The 26,946-nt window shown below is 54.4% G+C and overlaps 1 protein-coding gene and 1 non-coding gene across 4 annotated transcripts; one reads left to right on the plus strand and one right to left on the minus strand.

The window, feature by feature from the left end:
* Nucleotides 1-1,868: 1,868 nt before the first annotated feature.
* Nucleotides 1,869-24,244, plus strand: C1QTNF1 (C1q and TNF related 1). Of its 3 annotated transcripts, none has more exons than XM_059907751.1 (4): nt 2,208-2,297; nt 18,840-18,996; nt 21,310-21,449; nt 22,040-24,244. In XM_059907751.1, the coding sequence occupies exons 2-4, from the start codon at nt 18,857-18,859 to the stop codon at nt 22,588-22,590; spliced, it is 831 nt and encodes a 276-aa protein (XP_059763734.1). In that variant the 5' UTR covers nt 2,208-2,297; nt 18,840-18,856; the 3' UTR covers nt 22,591-24,244. The 3 variants fall into 3 exon arrangements, with proteins under 3 accessions (XP_059763733.1, XP_059763734.1, XP_059763735.1); XM_059907752.1 differs by having other exon boundaries at nt 2,209-2,297; nt 18,843-18,996; XM_059907750.1 differs by lacking the exon at nt 18,840-18,996 and having other exon boundaries at nt 1,869-2,297.
* Nucleotides 9,193-9,299, minus strand: LOC132356308 (U6 spliceosomal RNA). Its single transcript, XR_009499825.1, has one exon. It is a non-coding gene; the product is annotated as a U6 spliceosomal RNA (small nuclear RNA).
* Nucleotides 24,245-26,946: the final 2,702 nt, after the last annotated feature.

Genomic DNA, 26,946 nt, shown 5'->3' on the forward strand with positions numbered 1-26,946 from the left:
CAGGAAGAGATGGTCATTGTCTGGCTGTATTTCTAGAGCTCTGCTCTATATTGGGCCTCTGAGTTCATGTCTTGGAAGGATCTTAAAGGTAACTATCTTTTAGTTTTTCAACACCAAAGCCGTCTTGCATGGGGGGCAAGAGGGGGACAAATCTTCCAACTTCGCATCTCTTTCTCTTCCAAGCTGCATGCCCAACTTTGTGTGCATTGAATTCTGGTATTGGTCCAGGACTTTCCCAGGTCTGAGTCTCCTGGGTAGGGCAACAGGGAGTTTTCCCATTGCTCTCAGGGCGTTCCCCGTTCCTAGGAGTTCTGAGAAAGACCCAAATCCTCTAACGTCCCGGACGAAGGTCCCACAGAGGCTGCATGAAGATGTAGCCTACTTGCCTCTTCTCTCGTGTTGCTGTCACCCTGCTGCGAAGGTTATTTGAGGACAGAGCAACTAGAGGAAGGTCAGTGGGTGTGCTGGGCCCGGGTCTTGTTTACCAGGACACGTCCTTGGGTTATGCGTGGGAACGAAGATGAGTTTATCGCTGGGTTTTCCTGTGTGGATCAGCGACCGGGGATGTAGGGTTTGCCAAGCCTCAGACACACGCCAAAGATCATGAGCAGTTCTGAGTCTTTTAATGCCAGCTGAAATGAAACCACATCTCCAGGGGAGATGCCTGTACTTAATCTTGCCGCGGTGTCCTTGAAGTTCTCCAGGGTCATGGAGCATCAGGACCACTTGCCCTTCTGCTCCCACAGGAGCAGGTTGGTGGCCAGGGTCTTTCCCGTGCCTGGAGCCCTCCGTCTTCTTTCATCTCCATCATTCTCAGCTTGCCCCGGCGAGAAGGTGTGTCAGGTGGGTGTCAGAAATGCGCACCCCGCGTCCTCCTGTTTTGATTTCTTAGCCTTCCAGGCAGACGCATGGGGAGGAGAGGTGGAGAAGAAATTCCAAGGCAAGCAAGAGTGAGACTCAGTCTGCTTTGCCCCGAGTATCCCAATCCGGCACCCCTGCTTCTACATCTCCTGTCCAGGTGTAGCCAGAGGGAGAGGCCCTGGGAGGAGTGATGACAAAACAAAAAGTGCAGAGAGGGCATCCAAACAGATTGGAGAGACCATGGGAGAGGGGGAGAAACACAAAAGAAAGAAAACCGTTATCATTACAGCAAAGTTGTGTTCCTCAGGCCAGATCCTTCCTCTTCTCTTGATTTGATAAGATTCTAGAACTATCTGGACTCAGACTTTGGGGATGGAGACCAGCCTGACCAGGGGCAGCTCTTGAGAAGCCTAGGGCAGCTTATCAGGATGCGAGGAGGGGCCAAGGAAGTTGTTTAAGATGGAGAAAAATGTCTGTTTTTCATATCAAGGAATAAAAGGCCTGCTGGAGACTGAGAAATGCTGACTTTCCTGCTGGCCCCGCCCGCCCTGCCCTGGCTCTCACGTCCCCTGGGAAGTCTGCACCCCCAGCCAGGGTTCTTAACCTCCGGATCGCAGACTCCTCCAAGAATCTGATCAAAGTATTAGACCATCAGCGTCCAACAACGCACATGTGTGTACACACACGGGCACACATGCAAGTTTGCGTTCTGTTTCGGGGGTTCACAGATTCCCCCAGACCTGTCCATGGTCCCCGGACCCCAGGTGGATGTCTCAGGTCTGCCACCATCTGGGGACGGATTCCAGGGGCTTGGCTGCAAGCGCGCCAGGAGCTCCTTGGAGCCCATCCCCCTGCCACCCAGCAACTCGGAGTTCCCAGCCTTCCTAGTCCTGGACCCCCGGCCACTCCCGCACCTGGAGGGACTTCCGGACTCTCAGAGCCCCGCCCCCAGTCCCCAGTCCCCGGCCCCCGCCAGCTCCCAGGGTAGCCAGGAGGAGGGCTGCGCTGGGCTCCCCTCCCCCCCCCCGGGCACACACACAGTTAATCCTCGGCGGCTGCTGTTTGGATAAAATGCGCTGGGAGCGTTCGAGGCTCCGCGGACACTCACATCTGGCCCGGGTTTGCTCTTTACGCGTCTGTCCCGCTTTCTTCGGTTCTTCCTCTACTTTCGAGAAACCGCGTTTCCGCTTCTGGCCAAAGAGACCTTGTAGCCGAGGAGATCCAGGTGCCGGGGAGCGGCCGGCTGTCCGGCACCCCGACAACTTTCTGCGCCCTCTTCCCGGAGGACTTTTTCCTTCCTGCCTGCTCTCTCCTTCGACAAGTCTGGTCTTCCCCCGACCTGGCTGGGAGGTGGCTCCGCCGCTGGGAGATGCTCTAAGAGAGGCCGCGGGGAGGACGCGGGTGCCCCGCTCGCTCCCGGACGCTGGTGACTGGAGGTAGGTGGCCTGGCGGACGGGACGTGGCCGTGGCGGGGGTGGCGGGAAGAAGGGGGACCCAGTGCTCCTTTTCCTGGCTTCAGCCTGGTCGCGGAGCAGACACCTATATGGGGCGAGGAGCGGGGTGGGAGGGGCCAGAGGGCAGTTGCGGCAAAGGGGCAGAAAGACCAGGAGTTGGCGGAGAAGGGCCGCTTCCTGATACTCCCTTCGGAGCCGAGGTGCCGTGGAGAGCCGTGGCCGTGGTTTCCCTCTGTTGACCAGGGAGCAGGGGGCTTCCGTGGCAGACAGATACTGTCAGGAATGATTGTTACCTCCCCCGATTTTTGTGGCGTGTTTATCTTGCTTCACTCTTCCCTGGGTGTGAAAGGGAAAGGAGTGATACCCAAGTCACCTCTGCACCTGGTGGGGAGACCCCACCCCAATAGCGCCTGGACTGTCTGAGAGCCAGCCCTGCCTGTGGGCAACTTGGACCCTACACAGAACAGGGAATGCCGGCTTTGGCCCCTGCATCTAATGGCTTTGGTGTTCCTGGAGGGGATCCAGACTGGACAGGAAAAAATAATGTCCCTCTCGGGGGACCCTCTGGTCTGCCCACACCACTGAATGTGGCCCTGGTCTGGGCCCGGGTCACTGAGCTGCCCTTGAGCGTCTGGACTGTGCACTACCAAGTACCAAGCATCTCCACGGCACAGGTGTGATCCCCACCTGTCCTGGGCACCCATGTCGTGTTAGCCTGGGTCCCACCATGCCGATTCCTGGACAGCTGCTGTGTCTTCCGTGGGAACCCCAACGTGCTTTAGGTGCTCACGGGCCCTCCTAATCCACTTGGGAGGAAGGGAGGAAGCTGCTTCTCTCTGTGACTTGCTCCTGTCTCCTCTATCTCACTTGGTTTCTAAGAAGGGAGGCAGTTTGGCACACTTGGAGCTTCCTCTTTCCAAGCTTTGAAAATGGGGAGTGTCCTGAGAAACTGAGTTTTCTCAACCACTAGCTACATCCTGGGTCCCTGGGGGAGGATGTGAGGTCCTCAGAGACGCTAGGCCTTTGCTTTTCATAGTTCAGGGAAGCAGGCGGACAGCCCCACGTGCAAGTTCACAAATAGAGGCACTTGCCTGTGCGTACTGCAGGGAGAGGCCTGCTATGGGAAGTACATTCTCCAGGAGGCCTGCTCACTGTCTTTGCCAACTAGAGAGGTGGGAAAAATATAGGTGAAGGGGAGGTGGGGGGTGCAGAGGGTTGAGCTGCCCTTTCTGGTCCCCCTTCTCCACTCTCCCTCTTGACCTGAGAGCTGAGGTGGGGCTTAGAGATGACCCAACAACAACAGTGGCAATATAAATAATGGCAGCCATGGATGTGTGTGTGTGTGTGTGTGTGTGTGTATGTTTCCCACACAGCAAGCAATGAGCAAATGCTGATTCTCAACAATTCTATCAATGGCACTCTCACCCTTGAAAAGCTCAGAGAGGCTATGACTTGCCCAGAGGCAGTAGATGGAGAACCCGAGGCCGGCATCTCTGTGCCCAGAGAAGGCATGTGACTTGCTCAAGGATGCACAACTTTCCAAGCCGAAGCTGGAACCCAAGCTTCTCAAGTTTCCAAATTTCCACTTCCCAGCTGCCCACAGAGAAAGTTCCCTGGGGCCAGAAGGACAGCCAGGGTCTGCTTCCCAGGGACTCTAGCCCTCTCCTCTGGCTCCCTCTGTCTTCCTTCTCCCATCTTGAGTCTCTTGGGATGCCAAGGAACATGCTGCTGGGTGAGCAGCAGGTCAGGGCGACAGACAAATGTAGGCGCCAGAGGCCTTGGATGGGCCCTCTTTCTGCCAGAGGCCACCGCTGCCTGTCTGGGGCAGGGACAGCCATCCAGTGAGGGGCACGTTCACAGGTGAGAGCCGAGAAGGCCGACATGGCCCCAGGAAGGGTGCAGGCAACTCCCTCCTCATTCCTGGGAGGTAACCTCCCTATTTAGGGCAACCAGCACAGCATAATTTTTTTGGAACATGCTTCTTTCTGTTATTCTTCCTGGTGCCTCCCGCCCTACCCGCCCCTCCGCCCCCCCGCCCCCCCCCAGCTGTAATTAGCGTGACTCATAAACCAAATATTCTGGCATTGAACTTCACCCATCAAAACAAAGATGAAAAGAATTTTGTAGATACAGTTGTGCTGCTGGGTGCCCTCACCGGACAGGAGCTTGCCTTGCGTTTTTGTCTTCAGGGGCCGGACCTTTGCACGGGTCCCTGTTCCTGGAGCTCTGGTGGCTGAGGCTCCAGGGCCCTAGGGGAGAGGTGGTGGTGATAGCTTGCAAAGGAAGGGAAGAATAAAAAGTTTCCTTTCTGTTATGGTCCCCACACTCTGCTGACTACTTAAGGTAACTCTGCCTGCCCATCCACTGGAGAGAGATGGGAGTGTTTCGGAAGCAGCCTCGTCTCCCTGCCCTGAGAGTCCAGAGATCTTAAGTGGGCGCGATGGTCTCCTGGGGCACTTCATCTTGGTGGTGTAACTACCGTGTGGGCAGAGGTTTATTATTTTCTTCCTATTTTTACCTGCTGAAATCTGCCTTCTCGTAAAGGCAAATGAGACAAGGCAGCTCCCTGGACAGGACCCCAGACACCTCCCTGACCCCTCACACAGTACGAGGGAACATCTGCCCACTTGGAGAAGGATTTGGAAAAGGACCATCAAAGCCTGAACAAAGCTTCCTTCCGTGCTCTAGGGGCAGCCCAGTGAGCCGGTTCCACGGGGCCCAGGATTCAGGATTCTTGGGGCCCCGCCCAGGCATCCTCAGCCTGGCAGGACCAGTTCTGCTCTTAACCACGGACATGCAGAAGCGAGCACGCTGGCGCTTTTCCTCCTCCCCAAGCCCCGCAGCGAAACTTCTGCCACTGCAGCCTGTGACCTCTGACCCTTGTCTTCCTGCCTCTCGGGGAGGGGCTCGATGCTGTGAGCAGGAGTGGGAGCTCTTGAGCTCATTGGGGGCAGCTTTAGCTCTGGGTCCTCGTCAAGGTTGCAGCTGAGAGGGGCCTGAGCAGCTGGAGGTGGGAGCGGCGCCCGGACACCGGGAAGCCGCTCATCCTTGCCCACGCTTGCTTCCCAGAATTGGGCTCAAAGCAGGAATGGTGTGGGCAGAAGCGCCGGAGGCCCCCCACTGTCCACCGGGGTGTCCCTGGCCTGCCCAGAGGCCTTTGGAGTCAAACCCTCTCCAGCTGTGGGCGGCACTGGCACAGTCCTACTGGGGCATCCTGTCCCATCCTGCGCCTCCGTGTCCAACCACCTCCCTGACTGACCACCTCCCTGGCTCCTGTAGGAAGTTTCCTTGAAATGAGATGGAGCAGAGCAGGACACTGCGGGCAGGAGGCAGGATGGGAAGGGAGCACGGGAAAAGAGGCAGGCAGGCGGGAAAAGAGGCAGGCAGGCGGGAAAAGAGGCAGGCAGGCGGGGCGGGCAGTGGGGGCGGTGGGGAGCATGCGGACGCCAGGTGCTTAGTGCCTTGTGCTGGGTCAGACGTTGCTGCCTGCCGCTGGTGAATCCACACTTGGGGGGAGGCCCCAAACCTTTCGCCTCCGTTGTACCCCGTCCCCAAGTGGGGACATCTGGTTACCAGCCGCCCTCTGCCCTGGGGACCAGCGAAGGAAAAGGACCTTGCCTGAGAAGGCTGCCAGCCCTGGGGGAGCTGCGGGTGGATGCAGGCCAGGCGTCGGCTGGGCTGGGCCCTGCAGCTCTGCCCTGCAGGTTCTGAGGCTGGTGGTCAGCGTGGGGGACTGGGGTGCGCTTGGAAACACTTGGGCCCTTTCTGCTTGTGAAGAGTCTACAGTGAGTTCTGGTGAGAGATGGGTGGGTCTGGGTGGGGTTTGGGGTGGCCGTGGCACTCAGGTCATTCAGCATTCAGGACATCTACCCCCGACCCCTTAAGGTATAGCTATGAGAGCAAGACCCGTGGTTCTGTAAACTGGCTGGACCTACAAGGAGGAGACCCTGAGAACGGGCCCTGTAGAGCAAGCAGAACCAGGGCCGGGCAGCTGGGGCGCTGGGCTGGAGTCTGATGCCTGCCCTTCCCCCTTCTGTTCCGCTCTGCTCCCGGTTCCCTCTCTGCAGGGATCTCTCCTGTGGGGCCCCTCCCACACCTGACCCCTGGCAGCCCCCAGGGATGGGCAGACACAGGGCACGCTCACTGCACCCCCTGTAAAGAATGTCAATTCTTTACATCGTTCCCTCCCCCCAGCTGCACTCGGCCTCAGTCCCCTTTGCTTCTGAGTATCAGAGGGCATGGGGGTCAGGGTGGAACCGTTTACCATCCCTGTGAGATGTGGGCTTCCCCCTCCCCTCCCCTGCAGAGCTCACCCATGCACTGTTTTCTCTCTACCCCGCAAAAGCAGTGCCTTCAAAATGCACATTCAGTGGGCCACAGCCCCCATGCCCCTTCCATTCTGAGGTGTGAGGGAGGTTCCTGGTGATTCTGTGCCTAAACCCAAAGGAACTGAGCTCCAGTGGTGGATGTTAAGATGCTGGCGCCGGGAGGTCTTCGCACATTGCTTGGATGAGGACGGTTATCACGGATCCCTGGTGCCCCGCATGGTGCCAGGCATGGAGCAGGCCCTCAGCAATCTGCTGAAGGGATGAATGCGAGGTCTCAGCTGGGGGATAAGTTCCCCAGGGCCCGGGGCTGCTGCCGCTGTTCCCACCATAACCGAGTGAGCTTAGCAGGTGGACACCGCCCGGCAGGCGGGAGTGCCCTCAGGACGGTGGTTTGTCAGGACCAGCCTATCCTACCTACCCGGCATCTTCCTGGAGGCCCCCTCGAGGCGAAGTGGCAGGGGCTCTGCTGTCAGACACACCTGGGTCTCACCTGAGCTGCAGCCCCTGCCACGGCAGGGCCTGGGGTGAGTGACTCCCTCCCTCTGAGCCCATCTGTTCCTCTGAGAAATCGAGGTGACTGTAGGGGACAAGTTCAGTAGCTTCCGTAAAGCACGTGCCCAGAGCCCGGCAGGTAGCAGGTGCTTAACCAGAGCTCTGTTAGAAGGAATCTCTGCTAAATGACGGGGCTGCTCCTGGACCCGTTAACTCGCCTGGCTGTTGAGCAGAAGTCCTGATGATGGCCTCAAAGATTTGGCTCCATTTTCTCCTGTTTTGTGGCTGCAGGCAGCTTCCTTCAGTGGCAAGTACACCAGTGACTAGTGTGTCAAAGGCAGAACAAATCCCCTGCTTCTAGAAAACGTGTTCTCTCTGGCTGGCCTGATTCTAGCCCCACTTGGGTGCCTTTCCCGGCGTAATCAGTACCCACGGTAACTCCAGGGTTCAGCTGCCCCAGGGGAGGGCCTTATCTTCCTCTTGTTCCACCGTGTCCCTGGAATCCAGCCCTCTTCCCAGTGGGCAGTAGACACTCAACAAACACTTGCGAAAGAACGTGGGACTTCTGGGCTTCCCTGGTGGCGCAGTGGTTAAAAATCCGCCTGCCAATGCAGGGGACACAGGTTCGAGCCCTGGTCTGGGAAAATCCAACATGCCACAGAGCAACTAAGCCCGTGAGCCACAACTACTGAGCCTGCGCTCTAGAGCCCGCGAGCCACAACTACTGAGCCCGCGTGCCGCAACTACTGAAGCCTGCGCGCCTAGAGCCCGTGCTCCACAAGAGAAGCCACTGCAATGAGAAGCCCGCGCACCACAATGAAGAGTAGCCCCCGCTCACCGAAATGAGAGAAAGCCCGCGCGCAGCGACGAAGACCCAATGCAGCCAAAAATAAATACATAAAAAATTCTCTAAAAAAAAAAAAAAAAAGAAGGTGGGACTTCAGCACGAGGGCAGTTTATATCCCCCACAGTCCCGCCTGAGCCACAAACTTGCCACACCATCCTCAAGCCCCTCCCCCATTCTCCTTTTCTAGGCAGAGTCTCAAATTCCCCAGAATAAACAAAATGCTCTCTTAGTCCCCAGGGTGGGGCTTACTTATCATTTGTCAAAGTGGAAAATAATGTGTACTTAATGTGAAAAAATATGTGACGGTTATAGGGGAAAACCCCAGAGACCCCAAAATAAGAAAATGGCAAACGTCCATATTTTCATCACCCAGAGATAATTGCTGTTAGCAGCCAGGTGGGTGGCCTTCAAATCTCTGGGCTAATGTACGTGCATGTGTGGATGTGTTTTTATGTATGTATGTTTTCAACCTGCATTTTCACTCATCAGCATTTTACGAACATCTTTCCACGCCAGTAAATATTCGTCTGTTTACAGAGGTCAGCCCTTGGTGCTACCAGCTGAAGTTGCCCCTCCCCCTCCCAGCATCATTTATTTGTTTATTTAAATGCCTTTAAACGGAGCATGTGTTTCTGGGTTCGAAGCAATCTCCGCCCCTCCCTGTCACATTACACCCAGCCCATGGTCAATGGCTGAAGGCATTTGAGTTTGCCAGCCTGACCAACCACCTTGTCTTTAGTTTTCCATTGTGTGGCTGCACCATCATTTGTCTGATTAGACTGCTTTTGCAGGACATTGAGGTGGTTTGTAACTTTGGCTGATGGAAGCAATGGGTTGTAACTCTTTTTTAAAAATTAATTAATTATTTTGCATCTCACTCTCTTTATTTATTTATTTTTTAACATCTTTATTGGAGTATAATTGCTTTACAATGGTGTGTTAGTTTCTGCTGTATATATAACAAAGTGAATCAGCTATACATATACATATATCCCCATATCTCCTCCCTCTTGCATCTCCCTCCCACCCTCCCTATCCCACCCCTCTAGGTGGTCACAAAGCACAGAGCTGATCTCCCTGTGCTATGAGGCTGCTTCCCACTAGCTATCTATTTTACATTTGGTAGTGTATACATGTCCATGCCACTCTCTCTCTTTGTCCCAGCTTACCCTTCCCCCTCCCCATGTCCTCAAGTCCGTTCTCTACATCTAAAAATATGGAATGCTTCACGATTTTGCGTGTCATCCTTGTTCAGGGGCCATGCGAATCTTCTCTGTATCGTTCTAGTTTTAGTAAATGTGCTGCTGAAGCGAGCGCTTGTAACTCTTTTTGAAGCAGGAGGCTTTCTGAGTGCTGATAAGAGGAGCACTTGAGGAAAAGATGGCTACCTGGTCACATCGGGATTCAACGTTCTGATGACACTTAATAGTGTGACCTGGGAATTCCCTGGCGGTCCAGTGGTTAATACTTAAGACTTCATGCTCACACTGCAGGGGGCATGGGTTCGATCCCTGGTCGGGGAACTAAGATGCTGCATAGTGCACGGTGTGGCCAAAAATAAAATAAATAAATAAAATAAAATAGTGTGCCCTGGGTCACTCTCCCCATCTCCCTTCTCCCCACACCCTAAACCACCCCCAACCTGAATTAGAGATTTGAACACACTGGCTTGAGTCCTCTTTGGACGATGGCTCTGCTACTTGGGAAGGGCTGAAAGGGACTGTGGAGTTCGGTCAATACTGAAAGTCAGACCCCAGGCACTGGAGACACGTGTGAACTGAGACACATCTCCTGTGTATGAGGACCTCCTGGTCTGTGGGGGGACCAGACAAGGAAGCCGGTCTGTGCTAGATACTGGGGGAGGAAACTTCCTGGAGGAGGTGGCATCAGGCCGGGCTCTGAAGGACACAGCGACGAGGAAGGTGGCAGGAGAAAGAGACAGAAGACGAGACCATGGTGTGACTTGGGACTTCCGGTGGCTCCAGTTGGCTGGAGTGAAGGATACACGTGCAGGGGTGGGCACAAGGGGGCCAGAGATGAGGCGGGAGGCAGATGGTGAAGCGCAGGGCTTAAATGTTTCGTTTATTTTCATGGAAGCCTTTTGAGCCAAGGGGGGGGCATTCAGATCTGCAGGTTTGAAAGCTGCCTCTGGCCAGCAGTTTGGAAGGTAGAGGAGAGACGGGGAGACCAGCGCAGGGCTGAGAAAGAAGCAGTGACAGCGCCCGAAGGGAGGGAGAGGAGAGACTGCCAGGAGACCTGGTTACGGTGCAAGAGAGGCCAAAGTCTGTAGAGCTCCGAGATGCCGGCCTGGGGGCCCTGTGTGAACAGCTGTAAGCTCAGGGGGAGGAGCAGGGATGGAGGGGCCTGGGGAAGAAGACAGTGAACTAACTGGGGGCTTGAGCATCTTACGACAGAGCGAAGAGGACATGATCTGAAGACAGCTGGATATCTGGGTCCGGACCAGCGCTGTGCAGTAGGACTTTGCGATGATGGAGGTGTCCTCCCAGCTGTGCCGTCCAAGAGGGTAGCCATTTAAAATGTGCTCGAGTGGCCGAGAATGGAATTTTTCACTATGTTTAGTTGTAAAGAATTTAACTGGCCCCAGAGGCCAGAGGCCAATGTTCTGGAGAGCGCAGGCCTAGAGCTTGGTGGCCAGGGACGCCTGCTGGGGACAAGGATCAAGGAGCTGTCCGCTGAAGCTATCACACAGGAAACGATGGGCGGAAAGTGTTTGGAGTGAGAGGGGCTGAGGGCTGAGGACACAGTCTGGAAAACACCTGTCGCTAAGGGGGAGGTCATGGAGGGTAAACACAGGGAGACAGCGTGGGCTGGATCGGGGGCGGGGAGGTGGGTGGTCATCGCCGGCAGGCGCCCTGCAGCGTGCAGGAGCTGGACATCGGTGATCTCAGCCAGAGCAGTCTGGGCTGGAGCAGGCAGTGGCAGGACCGACTGGATGCTGAGCTAAATTGTACTCTTGACTTAGAAGCTGTTAGATGTGGGACAAGTTCTACCTTTTGCCAACCTTTCCCCGGAGATGGCTGTAAAACGCGGCAGTGACTTCCAGGCCCTAGAAAACGAAAAACGGTGTGGTGCTTGTAAAAGGGATGGTGAGGTCGGGGCACAGGCCGTGGAATTCCCAGCTTTTTTCCTCCCTCCGTCTTGGGAACGGTCAGCCCCCGAGGTTGTCACTGCTGCGGGGCAGTGGGACGTGGGCCAGGCCACCTGCGGCGCGGGCTCACGGCAAGGCACGAGCTGTCAGTAGCTCTTCTCTCTCACACGGTTCTCAAAGCGGGGGGCAAGCCTGCCGCCTGAGGCCTCACAGCTGGGAGGTGATCTAAGGACAGGGCTCTAGTCAAGGAAATCTTTGTTTGCACTGGGGAGGCTGGGCTGGACAGGTGCCCCCGAAGGCCCGCCGCCTGCAGCCCACGTGGTCTCCTAGTTTGCAGGGCCTGGGCAGAAACTTAGGCAGTGTCTTCTCTCAGCTCCAGGTAAGCCTCTCCTGGTCTAGGCGCAGTGAATTGCCTCAGGAGAGGATGGAGATGTTTCAGGATGGGGAAGATGCCTGGCCCCTCTTTCCTTCACTGTTTTATCCCAAGTCAGCACAAAGGAAGCCCTCGCTTATTAATTAGCAAGTAGCCCTGGAAGACCCCATCTCTATCGCTGGCCTTGGGCTTTGGAGGTAACCAAATAAACCCCCAAACCTTAAAAAAAATAAACTCTCTTCCTCTAAGCCAGAGAACAGCTTCTTGGAAAAAGGGAAAGAGGGAGATTCAGCAAGTGAACTGGGCGCCAGGATGCCCTCATCTTTTGGGAAAGGCACAGCTCACCTCCAGTGGACCAGAGCTCCTCTAATAAATGATGCACAGCCCCCACTGCTGCTTCCTCTGCAAGGTTGGGAGGAAGCAGGAGAGGGTCTGAGACCGGCTGGGGCTGCCCCATTACAGAAGGGAAAATTAGATATGAAATGGCTTCCTGGGATTGGCGAACAAACGTCATTTATCAAGTGGAAGCCACTCTACCTCTCTCCTGCCCATCACCAGAGGAGTCTGGTAAGTGGAAAATGAGTGTGATGAATGGCTTCTGGCGAAGGAAAGCAGACGTCATGTGTTAGACAATCCTGATGGTCATCAGGGCCAGAGGGACACCCCAACATGGGGCTTTCTCTTTTCTGGGCACCCCAGGATCTGAGTCCAGGGAACCTCCTGCAGCAACTGGAGAGCTCTGAGTGTCTCAACAGGAGAATTTCCGCCAGATGTCGAAGCAGAGAGGGGCAGCCCCAGGGCTTCCTTTCTGGTAGAGAAGATACCGGGGAGGGGAGGGTGGCAGGAGCAGATGTGCGGAAGGATTGCTGGTGGCTGAGGGATGGTTGATGCTGTGTTAAAACAGGGACGGATTGGATGCTGGTCCACGTCGCCTTCTTGACCTAGAAGACCTTAGGTGTGGGAGACAGTCCTATCTTATGCCAAGCTTCCTCGGGAGAAGCATGTAAAATTTGGGGGTGGTGTCCAGGCCCTAGACAAGCCAGACAAAGATATTTGTTTTGGGTGAATTGAGGTCTGGGACACAGCCAGAGCTCCTGGAAAGCATCAAATGGTACGGAGGAGCAGAGACCTTCAGGAGGTATTAAAGAGGCTTGATGACTGACTCGATGTGGCAGATATGTGAGAGGAAGGCGTCTAAATGACTCCCAGATTTCTGGCTCGCTGTTTGTTCATAGTTCCTACTCCCCCACCCCCCAACTTCATCTTAATAGAACAGAGCCGCCCAACAGAGCTTTCTGCAGTGATTGAAATGTTCTGTGCAGTCCAATAAGGTAGCTCCCACCTCCCTGTAGCCGTTGAGCCCCTGGAATGTGGCTATCGTGACTGAGGAATGGAATTTAGCATGGTCTTTAATTTATTTTAATTTAATTAATTTATTTTTTTGGCCATGCTGTGCGGCATGCGGGATCTCAGTTCCCCGACCAGGCATCTAATCCGCGCCCCCTGCAGTGGAGGTGCGGAGTCTTAACCACTGGACCGCCAGGGAAGTCCCTAGAATGTTCTTTAATTTTAATTGGTTTAAAATGAAATAGCCACAGGTGGCTAGCGGCCACTGCAGTGGACAGCACAGGCCTAGAGTGTCACATTTTGAGTCAACATCTGCTGCTCTGCTTTGAGCTGTGATGGTGTACATATCTGTCTCCTTCACTGGACAGTAATCTTTTTTTTTTTTTTTTAATACTTATTTATTTGTATCTATTTGGCTGCGTCGGAGCTTAGTTTTGGCACTCGGGATCTTCGTGGTGGCACATGGGCTTCTCTCTAGTCGCAGGGCGCGGGCTTAGTTGTCCCGTGGGCTTAGTTGTCCTGTGGCATGTGGGATCTTAGTTCCCCGACCAGGGATCGAACCAGCGTCCCCTGCATTGGAAAGCGGATCCTTAACCACTGGACCACCAGGGAAGTCCCCATGGATGGTAATCTTGAAGTCAGGGAGTATATTTAATCTGCGGTGGAATCACTGTCTCCCAAGCTCTTACCCGATGCTGTGCAAATCACGGGCATCCAGTAAACCATGCCTGTGTTCAGTTTTCTTTCTTTTTTTTTTTTTTTAAAGGGAGGCTGCAATTTTTTTTTTAAATTTATTTATTTATTTATGGCTGTGTTGGGTCTTCGTTTCTGTGCGAGGGCTTTCTCTAGTTGCGGCAAGCGGGGGCCACTCTTCATCGCGGTGCACAGGCCTCTCACTATCGCGGCCTCTCTTGTTGTGGAGCACAGGCTCCAGACGCGCAGGCTCAGTAATTGTGGCTCACGGGCCCAGTTGCTCCACGGCATGTGGGATCTTCCCAGACCAGGGCTCAAACCCGTGTCCCCTGCATTGGCAGGCAGATTCTCAACCACTGCACCACCAGGGAAGCCCCTGTGTTCAGTTTTCTGCTGAGAGGGAATTCCTGAGCTACATGGGCATTTCGACTTGTCTTCTAAACTCCTTCTAATCCAGGGAGATCCTAGGCTTCTGGCCTCTCAGAACAGCTGGTTATCCGATGAGGATTAAGGAAGAGGGAAAACCAGGTTTATAAAATGCTTTTGTCAAAGGGCACTGGGCGGGGTTGGCAACAAGACAGAAGGCAAACATGTGGAGCCTGAGGGCTAGGAGTTCACTATCAGAACACAGGCATGACACCATGGAGGTGGGCGGGCCCCCCAAAATGACAGGACCAATTTTAAACGGATATAAGGAAACTTGAACTTGTGTATGAATATTGTCTCCTTAAAGGATTCACCACAGATCCATTCGAGGGCTGGGAGGATAAAAATCATTAACCAGGAAGTGTTCTCAGACTTCCTGCCTTCCTCCGGACCCTGTCATTGACCCAATTCCTCCTTTTCCCCTCCCACCTACTGTAGAGGGGTGTTCTTCCTTGCTGGGGGAAGTTAAGATGCAGGGAGATGGGGAGGGTTGAGGAGAGGGGAGTGGAGGAGCTGCGGGTCCTGAAGGGAGTGGGTGGGAGATAAAGATGTTCATGGAATTGCTATGGAATTTGGAAAATGAATGTCTTCGCAGGGTTTGGGGTAGGCAAGTCCAGTTCTGAGTCATGTTGGAATTAACCTCAGATGTCTTGACCGCAAGGCAGCCAGGAGACTGGACCACTCGGGTCCAGATTCACAAGGGTTACACACCACTGGCCAAGGAGTCCTGGGGGCTGCTCCCCGGACCTGCCTCACTGAGCACAGCATGTTCTTTGGGTCACCTTTCTGGGGGCATACCTCCCCCCTTGCAGGGCACTTCGTTTCACTGGAAATTGCTAAAGAGGGCTGGAGCCAAGTTTGGTTAGATGTTGGGCAATACTGTTTTTGCCCAAAAGTGAGTAAAATGATCATAATTTCATGATGTTGACTTTGCTGTGGGACTTGGTAAAAGCGTTCTGAAGATAGTTTCGAAGAGGGAAAGCTTTCAATCTGGGTTTGCTTTGACTCCAAAGAGGAGGTCCTTGAGGAGAACCACCAGCCTCTGCTGCCCTCACTCAGTCCTCCTGGCACCTCCGACTCTTTGCTGGGTCATCACGGGCCCCACCCCCACTGATATCATCACCCCTGCACCGGCTGCATCCTGGTCCCCATCTCTTCTATCTAGGTACAGAAAATCCCTTTTCCAGACTTAGAAAGAGACGTACCAACGTGCAAAAGTGTACTTCCATTGAGGGTAGAGGACTGATTCTCAGCTGGGAGGATTTCTGCCTCTCAGGGGATACGTGGCAAAGTCTGGAGATGTTTTTGATTGTCACAGCTGGGGGTGGGGCTGTGCTGATGGAATCTAGTGGGTGGAGTCCAGAGATGCTGCTGAACATCCTACAATGCACAGGACAGCCTCCCACGACAAAGGCTGATCCAGCCCATATGCCAACGGTGCCGAGGCTGAGGAACCCTGGGGACAAAGGAGTCCAAGATAGCTCTTTACTTTCTTTTGCTGTTATTTTCTAGCTTTTCCCAAATGAATATATATTACTTTGGATTCAGGAAAAAAAAATGTTTGAAGAAAGGAAAACCTCTTTTCCTTTCAAGGGATGCAAGCTTGGCATTGAAAAGGAAAAGGAGAGTAATTGTCAAGGTGCCAAGGAGAAACAGAGGAAATACAGAAATAGGGCAATAAACAAATTTGGAGAATTCAATCTGACAAATATTTGTTGAGTTCAGGGTGCTGCAGGATGCTTGGTGGGTCCAAGATGAACAAGACCATATCCCAAGCCCAGAGGAGGTCACGGGTCTGCTGTGCAGAATCTTCTAGGCCAAGAAAAACTCTCTGCAGAATGAGACAATATGAGAAACGCAAGCAAAAAAGAGCAGGGAGAGTTTGTTCCAGTTGAGGGTCTGGGAGGCCTTCAGAAGGAATATGAAGCACCTGAGTTGGGTCTTGGGTAGGATTTTATTTTTATTTTTTTGGCTGCGTTGGGTCTTTGTTGCTGAGTGCGGGCTTTCTCTAGTTGCGGAGAGCAGGGGCTACTCTTTGTTGCGGTGGCTTCTTTTGTTGTGGAGCACACGCCCTAGAGCCGGCGGGCTTCAGTAGTTGTGGTGCACGGGCTTAGTTGCTCCGCGGCATGTGGGATCTTCCCGGACCAGGGATTGAACCCGTGTCCCCTGCGTTGGCAGGCGGATTCTTAACCACTGCGCCCCCAGGGAGGTCCCTTGGGTAGGATTTTGATGTGATCTGAGGGCAGCCTGTTGAATTCAAATCCAGCCCCCATGGCTTAAAAAGTGGGCAGCCTTAGGCTAATCGACTTCTCGTCACGGTTTCTTCATTGGTAAATTCAGTCTAATAATGAATGAGTATTGTCTCCTTAAAAGATTCACCGCAGGTCCATACGAGACCTGCGATGGGGTAAAAACTGTTAATGAAGAAGTGTTCTCGGAAGGAACCCTCACATTTCGGGTTGTAAGGATGAGTGGAAATGAGGCAGGGATGCCCGGCACCGGGCCTGGGGCAGCTGTCAGTCCTGTTAGCCTGGTTATTAGCAGAAGAGAAGAGGACAAAGGGTGCTCCTGGCCAGGGGAGAAGGATGCGGGCAGGTGGGCAGGTGCCAGGAGTTTGGGGGTGGGGCTGGAACCTGGTGCTCAAAGTGTGGTGCCTTGGCAGCACCTGGGGGCTTTTGGAAAATGTCTGTCCCAGATCTGCCCAATCAGAATCTGCATTTTCACAAGATTTCCCAGGTGATGTGTATGTACGTTGCAGTACGTGAAGCAGGGAGCTTGAACATGGGATGAGGGGTGCTGGGCAATGCAGGCGAAGGGTGGGAGCAGACTGGGGAGGGTGGTGCCCACCCTGGCAAGGAGCCTGGAGAAATGATAGATGGGTAGAGGGGGCGAGGAGAGAGAGGGAGAGATTCTTTTAATATGTATTTTATAAATTACATTTACATGTACAAATTTTCTTTGCCAAGTGGAGGGGAGGTAGTGGACATTTTGAGTAGGGGAGCTGGTCCAAGCAGTCTCTCTGTCATTTGGAAGGTCTCTGGGTCCTGATCCTTGGCAGGTAGAGGACGTGGAGGTGGGGGGCCCAGCTAATCCACTGCAGGGGATGGGGGTTGTGCAGAGAATTGAAGAGCGGGCAGAAGTGTGGGTTCAGGGGGTGGGGGGATTCCTGGGGAGGCCAGGCTTCCTGGCTCAGAGTCTCATAGCACATCACTGAGGATCCATCGGGAGAGCCTTGGCTCTGGTTCCCAGTCCTCTGCCTCCCCCAGGTTCTCCTGACTTGGCACGCGGCTCCAGCAGTGAGGGCGGCCAGAGCATTCTGCCTTCAGAGCTAAAACAGCGAGCCTACTAACACGCAGAATAAAGAACAAAGCCAAAGAGTCGGCCCCGCGGAGAGGGTCGTGCCCTCACCGGCTGCAAGACCTCTGAGCCATGGAGTTGAAGGAGGTCCATGGCGGCCCGAGATGCGTGAAAGGAGCATTCATCTGGGTAGACGATTTACCGACAAAAACAGAAATCCGTCTCAGTTTTAGTTTTCCTTAGACATGAAAGAGGAATTAAAGACAAATCAGACAGGACCTTCTGAGGCTGTTCCCTTGCTTTGATGCTTTGCCCCCCCACCCCACGATGCCTGGTCCCCGGCCCCAGCCCAGCTGCAGGGGTAGGGTGGAGGCGTTCTTACTCCCCCGGCCTCAGTTCTTTCACTGTGCAGGCCAGAGGGTCCAATTAGGTGTCCTTGTCAGCCTTTTTGGTGTTAAATTGTATGATTCGGTGAACAAAATGGGCTGGGATTGACCACCGTCGCCCCCTCCGTGATGGGGAGGTTTCCCAGCCACCAGAAAGTCGAGGCACGTGTGACTTCTGACTCCACACACCAGAAACGGCTGCGGCACGCGTGTAAATCCCACAGCTGGGGTTAGCCAGGGTGATACCTCTGACGGTGAGAAACCGGTGGGATGTTTTGTCTGTTTGCAGCCCAAGCACTGCCCCCTTGTGGGCTCACTGGGAACGCCCAGTGGACAGTTCTTTCTGGAAGGACTATCTCAATCCTGGACAAAGAGGGTCCGGTCCAGAGCTTTTTGGAGAGACATGGGGCTGGCTTCGATGACAATAAATGCCCTCTGTGGCTGGGTGCCCCCAGCCCGACATCAGATGCTCGAGGAATGCTCTTGCGCCCCCTGGTGGCCAGAGAGCGACATGTCAGCACCTGCCTGCCCACCAGGCCCCACAGTGCAGGCTGGGGCAAAGTCCCTGGACAGTGGAACCCCCAAATTTATTAGGGATTTTGCTCATTGTCCTAACAGGGCCGAGACACGATCATCTGCAGAGCTCAGGGTTGAGGGGTCTCCTTCCTGGGAGGCGTGGGGGGCCAGGCAGAGCCATGCTCAGCGGCAGCAGGTGGCCTGGTGCTCCAACGCCAGCCCAGCCCCAGGGTGTGTGCGTGAGGATGTGCGAGTCTGTGCGTATAAGTCTGTGAGTGTGCTGAGAGTGTGAAGGCCAGGTGTGGGCATGCATGTGTGCATGTGAGCGTATGTACATGCACGTGAGTGCACCAGAGTACACGTGAGTGTGTTGAGTGTGCAAGTGTAAACACAAGAGAGTGTGGGTCTGAGTGTGTGTAAGTGTACCGAGTGTCTTGAGTGTGTACAGAGTGTATTTGTGCATGAGTGTGTATTGAGTGTGTGAGAACGGGTGTGAGTATGTGCGTGTGTGAGGGCACGTGTATATGCGCAGGAATGTGCACCGGGGTTTGTGAGTATGTATGTTGAGCTTGTGTGTGTGTGAGTGTGAGTGTGTGACCGCCGTCCCAGGAAGAGCGGCAGCTGAAGCGCTTAGTGGGCCGGGCAAGTACTGCAGGCTTGTTTCCCTGCAGGGCCCTCCCAACCCGTGTCCTCCCCGTGTGTCTCCCCAGCAGGGCTCAGCGGGAAGATGGGCCCCCGTGGGCTGGGACTCGCGCTGGCGTGCTGCCTGCTGCTGGCCTTCGCCTGTGGCCCGGTGCTGGGCCGCGTGCCCCTTGGGCAGCAGGAGCAGGAGGGGACCAGGGAGCCACCGCTGGACCACGCTGAGAGGTGAGGCTGTGCGGTGTGGATGCAGGAGCGCCGGCTCAGCGGCGGGGGTGAGCCTGGGGTTCAGGTGCCCCAGGGGGCTCGCTGGCAGCTAGAGGGGAAGGAGCAGAGGCCGAGGCCGAGGAGCCGCTGCTGGGGGACCGAGGCGCCATTTCTCCTGTCGGTGACCCGGGCCCGTTATCTGAAACTGCGGACAGTAACCCAGCCTCATTCCAGCCCCAGAGGAATGTGGGTCTGCGTGAGGTTCTGCAGACACATCCTTAGAAAAAGAACACACCAAACCCCAACCCCCAGCTCTCGGTTTCTTTGCATCCTCGCCTGTCCTTTGAGAATATCTGCTAGGGTTCTAAGTCCCACCTGGAAGTAGGAGACAGGGACGGTGCTGGGCTGAGAGCTGATCTCCACCACCCTGATGTCTGATCACGTTGCAAGATGGGGGATGGTGGCTGAAGACTGGCACAAGAAGTGGTGTCTTTCCTTGAAGAGTTATGAATTTCTTCCAAATGGCACTGTCTTCATATATATGAGCTTCGATGATATATAGACTGCAGGCTATTTGGGATATTTTGTAGGGATACATAAAATGCTTAGGATTACTCATGAAAATGTCATTCATCAAACGTGAGGTTCTAGACACCTGATGCTGACTTTGAGTTTCTTTATCACTTTGAGCTTTGGGCTGACTTGATACCTGAGGCTTCGGGCTATCTTGGAGTACAATGGAATTGCATAGGATTTGTGGCAAAGTAACATCATTCTTCTTCTTTGTCTTTTCTTCTCCTTCTCCTCTTCTTCCTCCTTCTTTTCATTCAACAAACATTGATTGAGGGCCGTTATTGGTCTGGCCATCCTCTAGGCACTGGGGACACACACGTGAATGACACAGTCACTGGCATCCAGGAACTCCAAAGCTATGGGGGGACAGACACACACGATCCAGTTCAGTGTGTCCACAGTGTGGACGTGGCGGGGCAGTGGGGGGGGGGGTTGGGGAAGGCTAGGAGGAGAAGTGACTGTGTCTTGAAGGACACCTGAGGAGCATCCCAGGCACAGAAGGGGAAAGCTGCCTGGCAGCCAGGATGGCACATGTGAAGTGTGGCCATTCCAGTGTCTGGCAGTGTAAGGGCTGGTAGGTCATTTGGGTAGGGGGGTTGGATGCCGGAGGGTGGAGGATGGGAGGGAAGATGAGCCTGGTGGGAAAGGGTCTCTCTGGAACTTCATCTATAGGGGAGTCATGGAGAGGTTTAAACTTCATGGTGTCCTAGAAAGAATGCTGGAGGGTGGCGGAACAGAGGATGAATTGGCAAGGGAGAGATGAATTCCAGGAGGGCATTCAGAACAGCAGTGGTCCCTAGAGGTGAGGAGAGCTGAGGGCCCAGCTCCTGGAGGTACTTTGATGGTGGGGTGGGCTGACTCCTCAGGACTCCATGATCCTCAGAATGGATTTGTGAGGCCAGAGAAGCATCTGCAGTGAGGCTGAGGGTTCCATTCTGGGCGACTGGTGGTGGTGCTGCTGCTGTGAACAGGGTTTGGAAAGAGAAGATTCTAGGGATGAGTGGCAGTGATGGGCCATCAGTTTGGGACACATCTCATATGTGGGGCTTGTTGAATCTCTAAATGGAGACGTCTGGTGAGAGGTTGGGGGGGTGTCCATCTGGGAGTCTAGGGCTTGTAGGTGGCTGAGTTTAGGGTGTATAGATCCATTTCCTGGATTGTCTGTGGTCTGAATATGGGAGCAGAGTGAGACAAAGAGCTGACCCTTCAAGAGGGACTGTGCCACCTCCAAGATGGTCGTGTCACAGCCAAAGAGCTGCAAGCAGAGAGCACGGTGCAGTGCAGTGTGACGCCTCGAGGTAGCAGCATGGAGCTGTCGCTGCCCCCGCCCCCTGCCCCCCAGGAGCAGATCTGGTTGAGCCCTCTCATTTGCAAATGAGTCAGCCTAACATAGCATCTTCTAGAATCCTAGATACATGAAGGGGATGTCCAGTCACCCCACTGGCATGTCACGTGCCAGATTTCTCCCATGTAGCCTCTATCTTGCCAAGCTCCTCAAATTATTGCCGTTTTTGTTATCGTTGTTTCCACGACTGTCATTGCTGTCAACAGAGGGCAGGGGGCTCTTTCTGAACCTTCACTAAAAGCCTCAGAATTTGCCAAGAGCCAACGCAGTCTCTGTGGAGGGAAAATTAACACAGCCTCACACATCCAGGTGAGAGAAGGCGAGACAGGGACCCTAGGCCCTCTGGTGGCAGAAGAGAGAAGAGTTCCTGGCTCTGAGAGCTCTTGGCTTTCACGGTGATGTCTTTACTCCCTTAGGGATGAAGAAAAGCATGAAACATACAACTCCAGGCAGGAAGAGGAGCCCCCCGCATCCCGGTGCTTTCGCTGCTGTGACCCTGGTACTCCCATGTACCAGGCCATCCCGGTGCCCCAGATCAACATCACCATCCTGAAAGGTCAGGCACAGAGACCAGCAGGGGGGACCGTCCCCTGGGGAGGGGGCACTGCTCTGTCCTGACTGGAGGGCAGGGCAGAAGATGGAGTCAGGGAGGAGGGGGCAGGAGCAGAATGGCTCCCTCAGGGCACCGAGCAGAGGCATGCTGTCATCTAGCGGGGAGAAGGAAATTCCGTCTCTGAGGCTCTGGCCCATTTCCAAGAGGAGGGCTTGGGGGAGGGATCCACAGGGGAAGGAACCTCAGGGCAGCTGGGGGTCTCACCCCACCTGCCTTTGCACCGCAAGCCTCAGATTCACGGTCCTGTGAGCAGCAGATAACCTTGCACAGTCTGGGACAATTGAATCGGGAAGCCAAGCGGCCCGGGTCCCAGATCCTCAGGCCCAGCCCCTGCGTCTGTAAGTCATTTGTTCGGAGGGAGCCGTGGGCCCGGCTGCTGCTCCTGTTGCTTTTGGATAAACCCATACGTTCCCTTTTCTTCGCCAGGACTTTCAAGAAGGAAAAAAAAAAAAAAAAAAAAATGATTGCTTCCGGATGAAAATAGAATAATCCTTGAGGTTGCTTGACGCCACGTGTTTTCCCGTCCCATTTAGGTGAGAAGGGCGACCGAGGAGATCGGGGCCTGCAAGGCAAATATGGCAAAACAGGCTCTGTGGGCGCCAGGGGCCACACGGGACCCAAAGGGCAGAAAGGGTCCATGGGGGCCCCCGGGGACCGGTGCAAGAACCACTACGCCGCCTTTTCGGTGGGCAGGAAGAAGCCCCTGCATAGCAACGACTACTACCAGACGGTGATTTTCGACACGGAGTTCGTGAACCTCTACGGCCACTTCAACATGTTCACGGGAAAATTCTACTGCTATGTCCCCGGCATCTACTTCTTCAGCCTCAACGTACACACCTGGAACCAGAAGGAGACATACCTGCACATCATGAAGAACGGGGAGGAGGTGGTGATCCTGTACGCCCAGGTGAGCGACCGCAGCATCATGCAGAGCCAGAGCCTGATGCTGGAGCTGCAGGACCAAGACGAGGTGTGGGTGCGCCTCTTCAAGGGCGAACGCGAAAACGCCATCTTCAGCGATGAGTTTGACACCTACATCACCTTCAGTGGCTACCTGGTCAAGCCCGCCACTGAGCCCTAGCCGCCCGCAGACCTCCTGCTCCATCGCCGCAGGCTAACCTCCCGTTGTCCCCGTGCCCCGCCCTGCTCTGCCAGACCCCCTCCCCGACCCGGGTTTCCCCGGCCCACACGTCCCCAGCTTTGGCATTCGACATGACGCCCCTCGCGGGAGTGGGAAGCAACATCGGCTGTGTGGTCCCAGGCCTTGCCGTGTCCGCACATGAAATCACCAGGCGGGTGCCCGCGAGAGCTCCCCTCTGTGTGCACGTCCTCGAGTGACCCCTGCACGCGTGCCACGACGCGCCAGGGTGTGCCAGAGTAAGCCACCCTTGCTCCCATTGCTGGGAATAATTAAGCCAATTCTCAAGGTTGTGAAAGGAGCAAAGTAAACCATGGAAAAGAAAGGGAGGCATTATTAGTTTTGCCTTTCTGCCAGCCTCGCTGGCTCCAGGCAGGAGGGCTGTCTCCCCTCAACGCTGCAGGAGACTTCCTGTAAGAGAAGATCTAAAGTGGATGCCAAGGGTGACAGGGGAAGGGGGTGGGGGGCGTGGGGACCGGAAAACCATGTCTGGCTTAATATTTTAGGCCACGTAGGAAGCTTCTTGGGGGACAGCTGGACTGACGTCCACATCCCGTGGACATTCCTGTGGCCTTGCCCGAGGGCTCAGCTGGTCTTTCTGAGCCACAACGGTGAGGGGGTTCGAACTGGGCAGCCAGTGTCGGCTCCTGAGAGGGACAGCCAAGCCCTCGGCCGTGGTCTCTGCGCTGGTGAGCAGCTCGCTCACCGGAGCCCGCAGGCTCCTGGCGGCAGAGGCTTCTGTGAGGAGCCAAGCTCAGTACAACCCAGCAGAGCCCTGCATCCCGGTATGGCTCTGCCCACTCCCCCACCCCACCCTTGCGTCCTGGACGGGGCCTCCACGCCTGCATGCTGGCATTGGCTTTCTGTCCCTTCTCTCCCACGGGTCAGCTGTGGAAGGAACCAGGGCCTTTGGTTTTGTAGCAGCTGTCTTGCTTATACAACTTTTTCAGTAGAAACTCTTCACACACCATCTCGGAGTCCTGCTTCCCGGAGAGTTCACCATTCAGCGCCCCAGCACCCTCCCCTGAGGCCTCTTTGACCAGCAGCCTAAGAACAATGCAGAAGGGGCTTTCCTGGGCCCCAGAGCAGGGGAGAGCTGGAAGGGACCGGAAAGCTCCCCGCTGCCTGTCTCAGGAGCTCCGGCACGGCTCAGCCTCTGAGAGGGGAGAGAGGGCACGTCCCAACCACCGGGGTCCGAACCTCCATTCTGAGGGGGGCTGGGGGGATGCCTGAAGTGGGGAGCTGCCTGGATTGGTGCTCTGGCCCGTGGCTGACTTTGGCCCGGCAGCCCTTCCCCACTTCTCTACATCAACGCCCAGGGCCAGGGTCACCCTGCCTGCTCGGGCCCTAAGCCCCTACAGGAGCCTTCCTTCCCACTGCCTGCTAACCCCTGATCTTGACCGATCCCCTCTGCCCTCCCTGAGCCTGGCTATTGGGTCTGGGGTCTGCACATCCTTCCCTCTGAAGGACTTCTGCTGGTCAGACTTTAAAAACTGTGCATATCTGTGGGTGAGCTGGGGAGCAGGGCGCCCGCCTCCTGCTTTGTGCTGCCCCAGTGCTCTTCCAGAAAACATTAAACTTGGAATTGTGTGTTTCAGCATCGTGGCCTCAGTTTGGGTGTTGAACCAAATCCTCCTCCTTTCTATCCACCCCACCCCGCCGCCGGAACCCCGCCTACTGCCTGTTGGAGGCCTGGGGGCCCTCAGCTTGGTACCTGGGGACATTGGTACCCAGCAGGCACAGGCTGGGCCTTGAACTGCTTCATTCGTCACAGGAATGCATTTCGCAGTTGGACATGGCCCCTTTGGACGCCCTGTAGGGGAGGAGCCTTCCTTGCTTCTTCCGGCTTCCGGTGGCCCCAGCTGTTCCATGGCTTGTGGCTGCATCACTCCAATCCCTGCCTATCTCTGTCTTCATGTGGCCTTCTTTCCTGGATCTCTTAAATCTCCCCCTCCCTTGTTTCCCAGGTGTTGGAATTAGGGCCCACCCTAAATCCAGGATGATGTCCTCTCAGGATCCTTGACTTTATTATTTTAAAAATTAATTAATTTATTAATTTATTTATTTTTGGCTGTGTTGGGTCTTCGTTTCTGTGCCAGGGCTTTCTCTAGTTGCGGCAAGCGGGGGCCACTCTTCAGTGCATCGCGGTGCACAGGCCTCTCACTATCGCGGCCTCTCTTGTTGCGGAGCACAGGCTCCAGACGCGCAGGCTCAGTAGTTGTGGCTCACGGGGCCAGTTGCTCCGCGGCATGTGGGATCTTCCCAGACCAGGGCTCGAACCCGTGTCCCCTGCATTGGCAGGCAGATTCTCAACCACTGCACCATCAGGGAAGGCCTCCTTGACTTTATTATATCTGCAAAGACCCTATTTCCAAGTAAGGTTACATTCACAATTAGCAGGGGTCAGGACCTGGACCAATCTTTCGGCCCATGGATGGACACAATTCAACCCACTACAGCAACTTGCAGGCTTGAATACACCCACCAACAGCCCCCTTTATGACCAAGTGGTGAAGAGCAGATGTTTCTTCTTCTCTCCATCATTTGCCAACTGGGTTAGTGGCCAGGGCCCTTATCAGACTGCCAGCAGGCAGTGCAGAAGCTGCCTTGGTCCCGTTGGTGCCAGCAGGCTGGCAAACAGTTGCTGTCCTCCCTTTGCCTGGTTCTGGGGTGAGCCAGTGCGGCTGTGCTCGGCCTTGGGCTGGGGCCAGACCGGAGCAGGCGGACACTGCAATCCTGCTCCCTGCAGGACAAAGATTGGACCCCACCATCACGCAGCTGAGGCCACCGGGCAGAGGATGCAGCTGGGAACAGGGGCTGAGTGCATTTCCCAAAGGTGCATGGAAAGAATGAATCAGCTTCATCCAGGTGCTCACCACGCGCCCTCTCTCCAGGGACAGTCACGTGGCGTGGAGCGTGTATCACCTGTCCCACTGCCGGCCAAGCCAGCATGCAAGAGGAGGCAGCCTTTGCTCTGGAGCCCACCCAATGCCCTTTCAGTGTCCCTCACTCTTTAAGCTCTTCCACACCCAATCTTCCACTCCCTTCCTGCTGACATTTCCACTCTGCCCTTTCTTGCTCCTGCTTTGTGCTAGCCCAGGAGCTAGGTGCTGGGGGCACAATGACAAATAAGACATGGTACTTGCCATGTCTAGAGGACTTTCCTAGGACTTTAACTGCAGTGTGACATGGATGCCACCTTCTCAGAAGAACAGCACGCGTGGCCCCTAGTTATCTGCTGCACCTGACCCCTGGCCAAAGCAGTCTACCTTGCATTGGCTCCTTTGCCCACGTCCTGACCCCGGCTATTGAGGAATGGCTAACCATCCCTGGAAAAGTTCTGATAAACTCAGTTGCAATACAAATATTTGTGTTTTAGCAAAAGGACTTAGAAACGGCTGATGACTCAGCCAAAGGAAAGAATTGCTTATGTTAGAGCTTTCAGGAGTCTTTGTAGCCAGGGGCGGGAGCAGTGAGGAGGGCACGCCCAATCCCATGGGGTGTGTGTGTGCGCGCACGTGTGTGTGTGTGTGTGTGTGTGTGTGTGTGCGTGCTCAAAGATAATTTTCTGTGGGGTTCACTATGGGAACACAATGGCATGGTGGCAAAGCTAGTTTTATTGGGCCACAGTAATGAGACTGGGATAAAATGAGACTTTCTTGCCCAAATCATGAAAAAAACAGAAGGTTACAGAAAATAATAAATAAAACAAGATGCCTCCATATGCAAAAGAGTAGTCTCTCTACCTCATACCATATACAAACATTAACTCAAAATGGATCAATGACCTAAATAGAAGAGCTAAAGTAATAGCCTTAGGGAAAAAAAGCTTAGGTGTAAATCATCATGACCTTGTATTAGGCAATAGTTTCCTACATATGACACCAGAAACACAAGTAACACAAGGAAATTGGACATCATAAAAATTTAAAATTTTCTGCATTAGGGACTTCCCTGGCTGTGCAATGGTTAAGACTCCATGCTTCCACTGCCGGGAGCATGGGTTCGATTCCTGGTCGGGGAACTAGGATCCCGTATGCCACACAGCATGCCAAAAAAATAATAAAATAAAATAAAAATAAATAAAATAAAAATTTTGCATCAAAGGACACTGTTAAGACAGTGAAAAAACAACACAGAATGGAAGAAAATATTTGCAAACTGTATCTGATAAGGGACTTGTATCTAGAATATATAAAGAACTCTTGCAACCCAATAATAAATGACAACCCAGTTAAAAATGGCAAAGGGTCTCAATAAACATTTCTCTAAAGAAGATAAACAAATGACCAGGAAGCA

Source organism: Balaenoptera ricei, chromosome 20 (assembly GCF_028023285.1).
Source record: "Balaenoptera ricei isolate mBalRic1 chromosome 20, mBalRic1.hap2, whole genome shotgun sequence".
In the NCBI taxonomy this organism is placed as follows: Eukaryota; Metazoa; Chordata; class Mammalia; order Artiodactyla; family Balaenopteridae; genus Balaenoptera; species Balaenoptera ricei.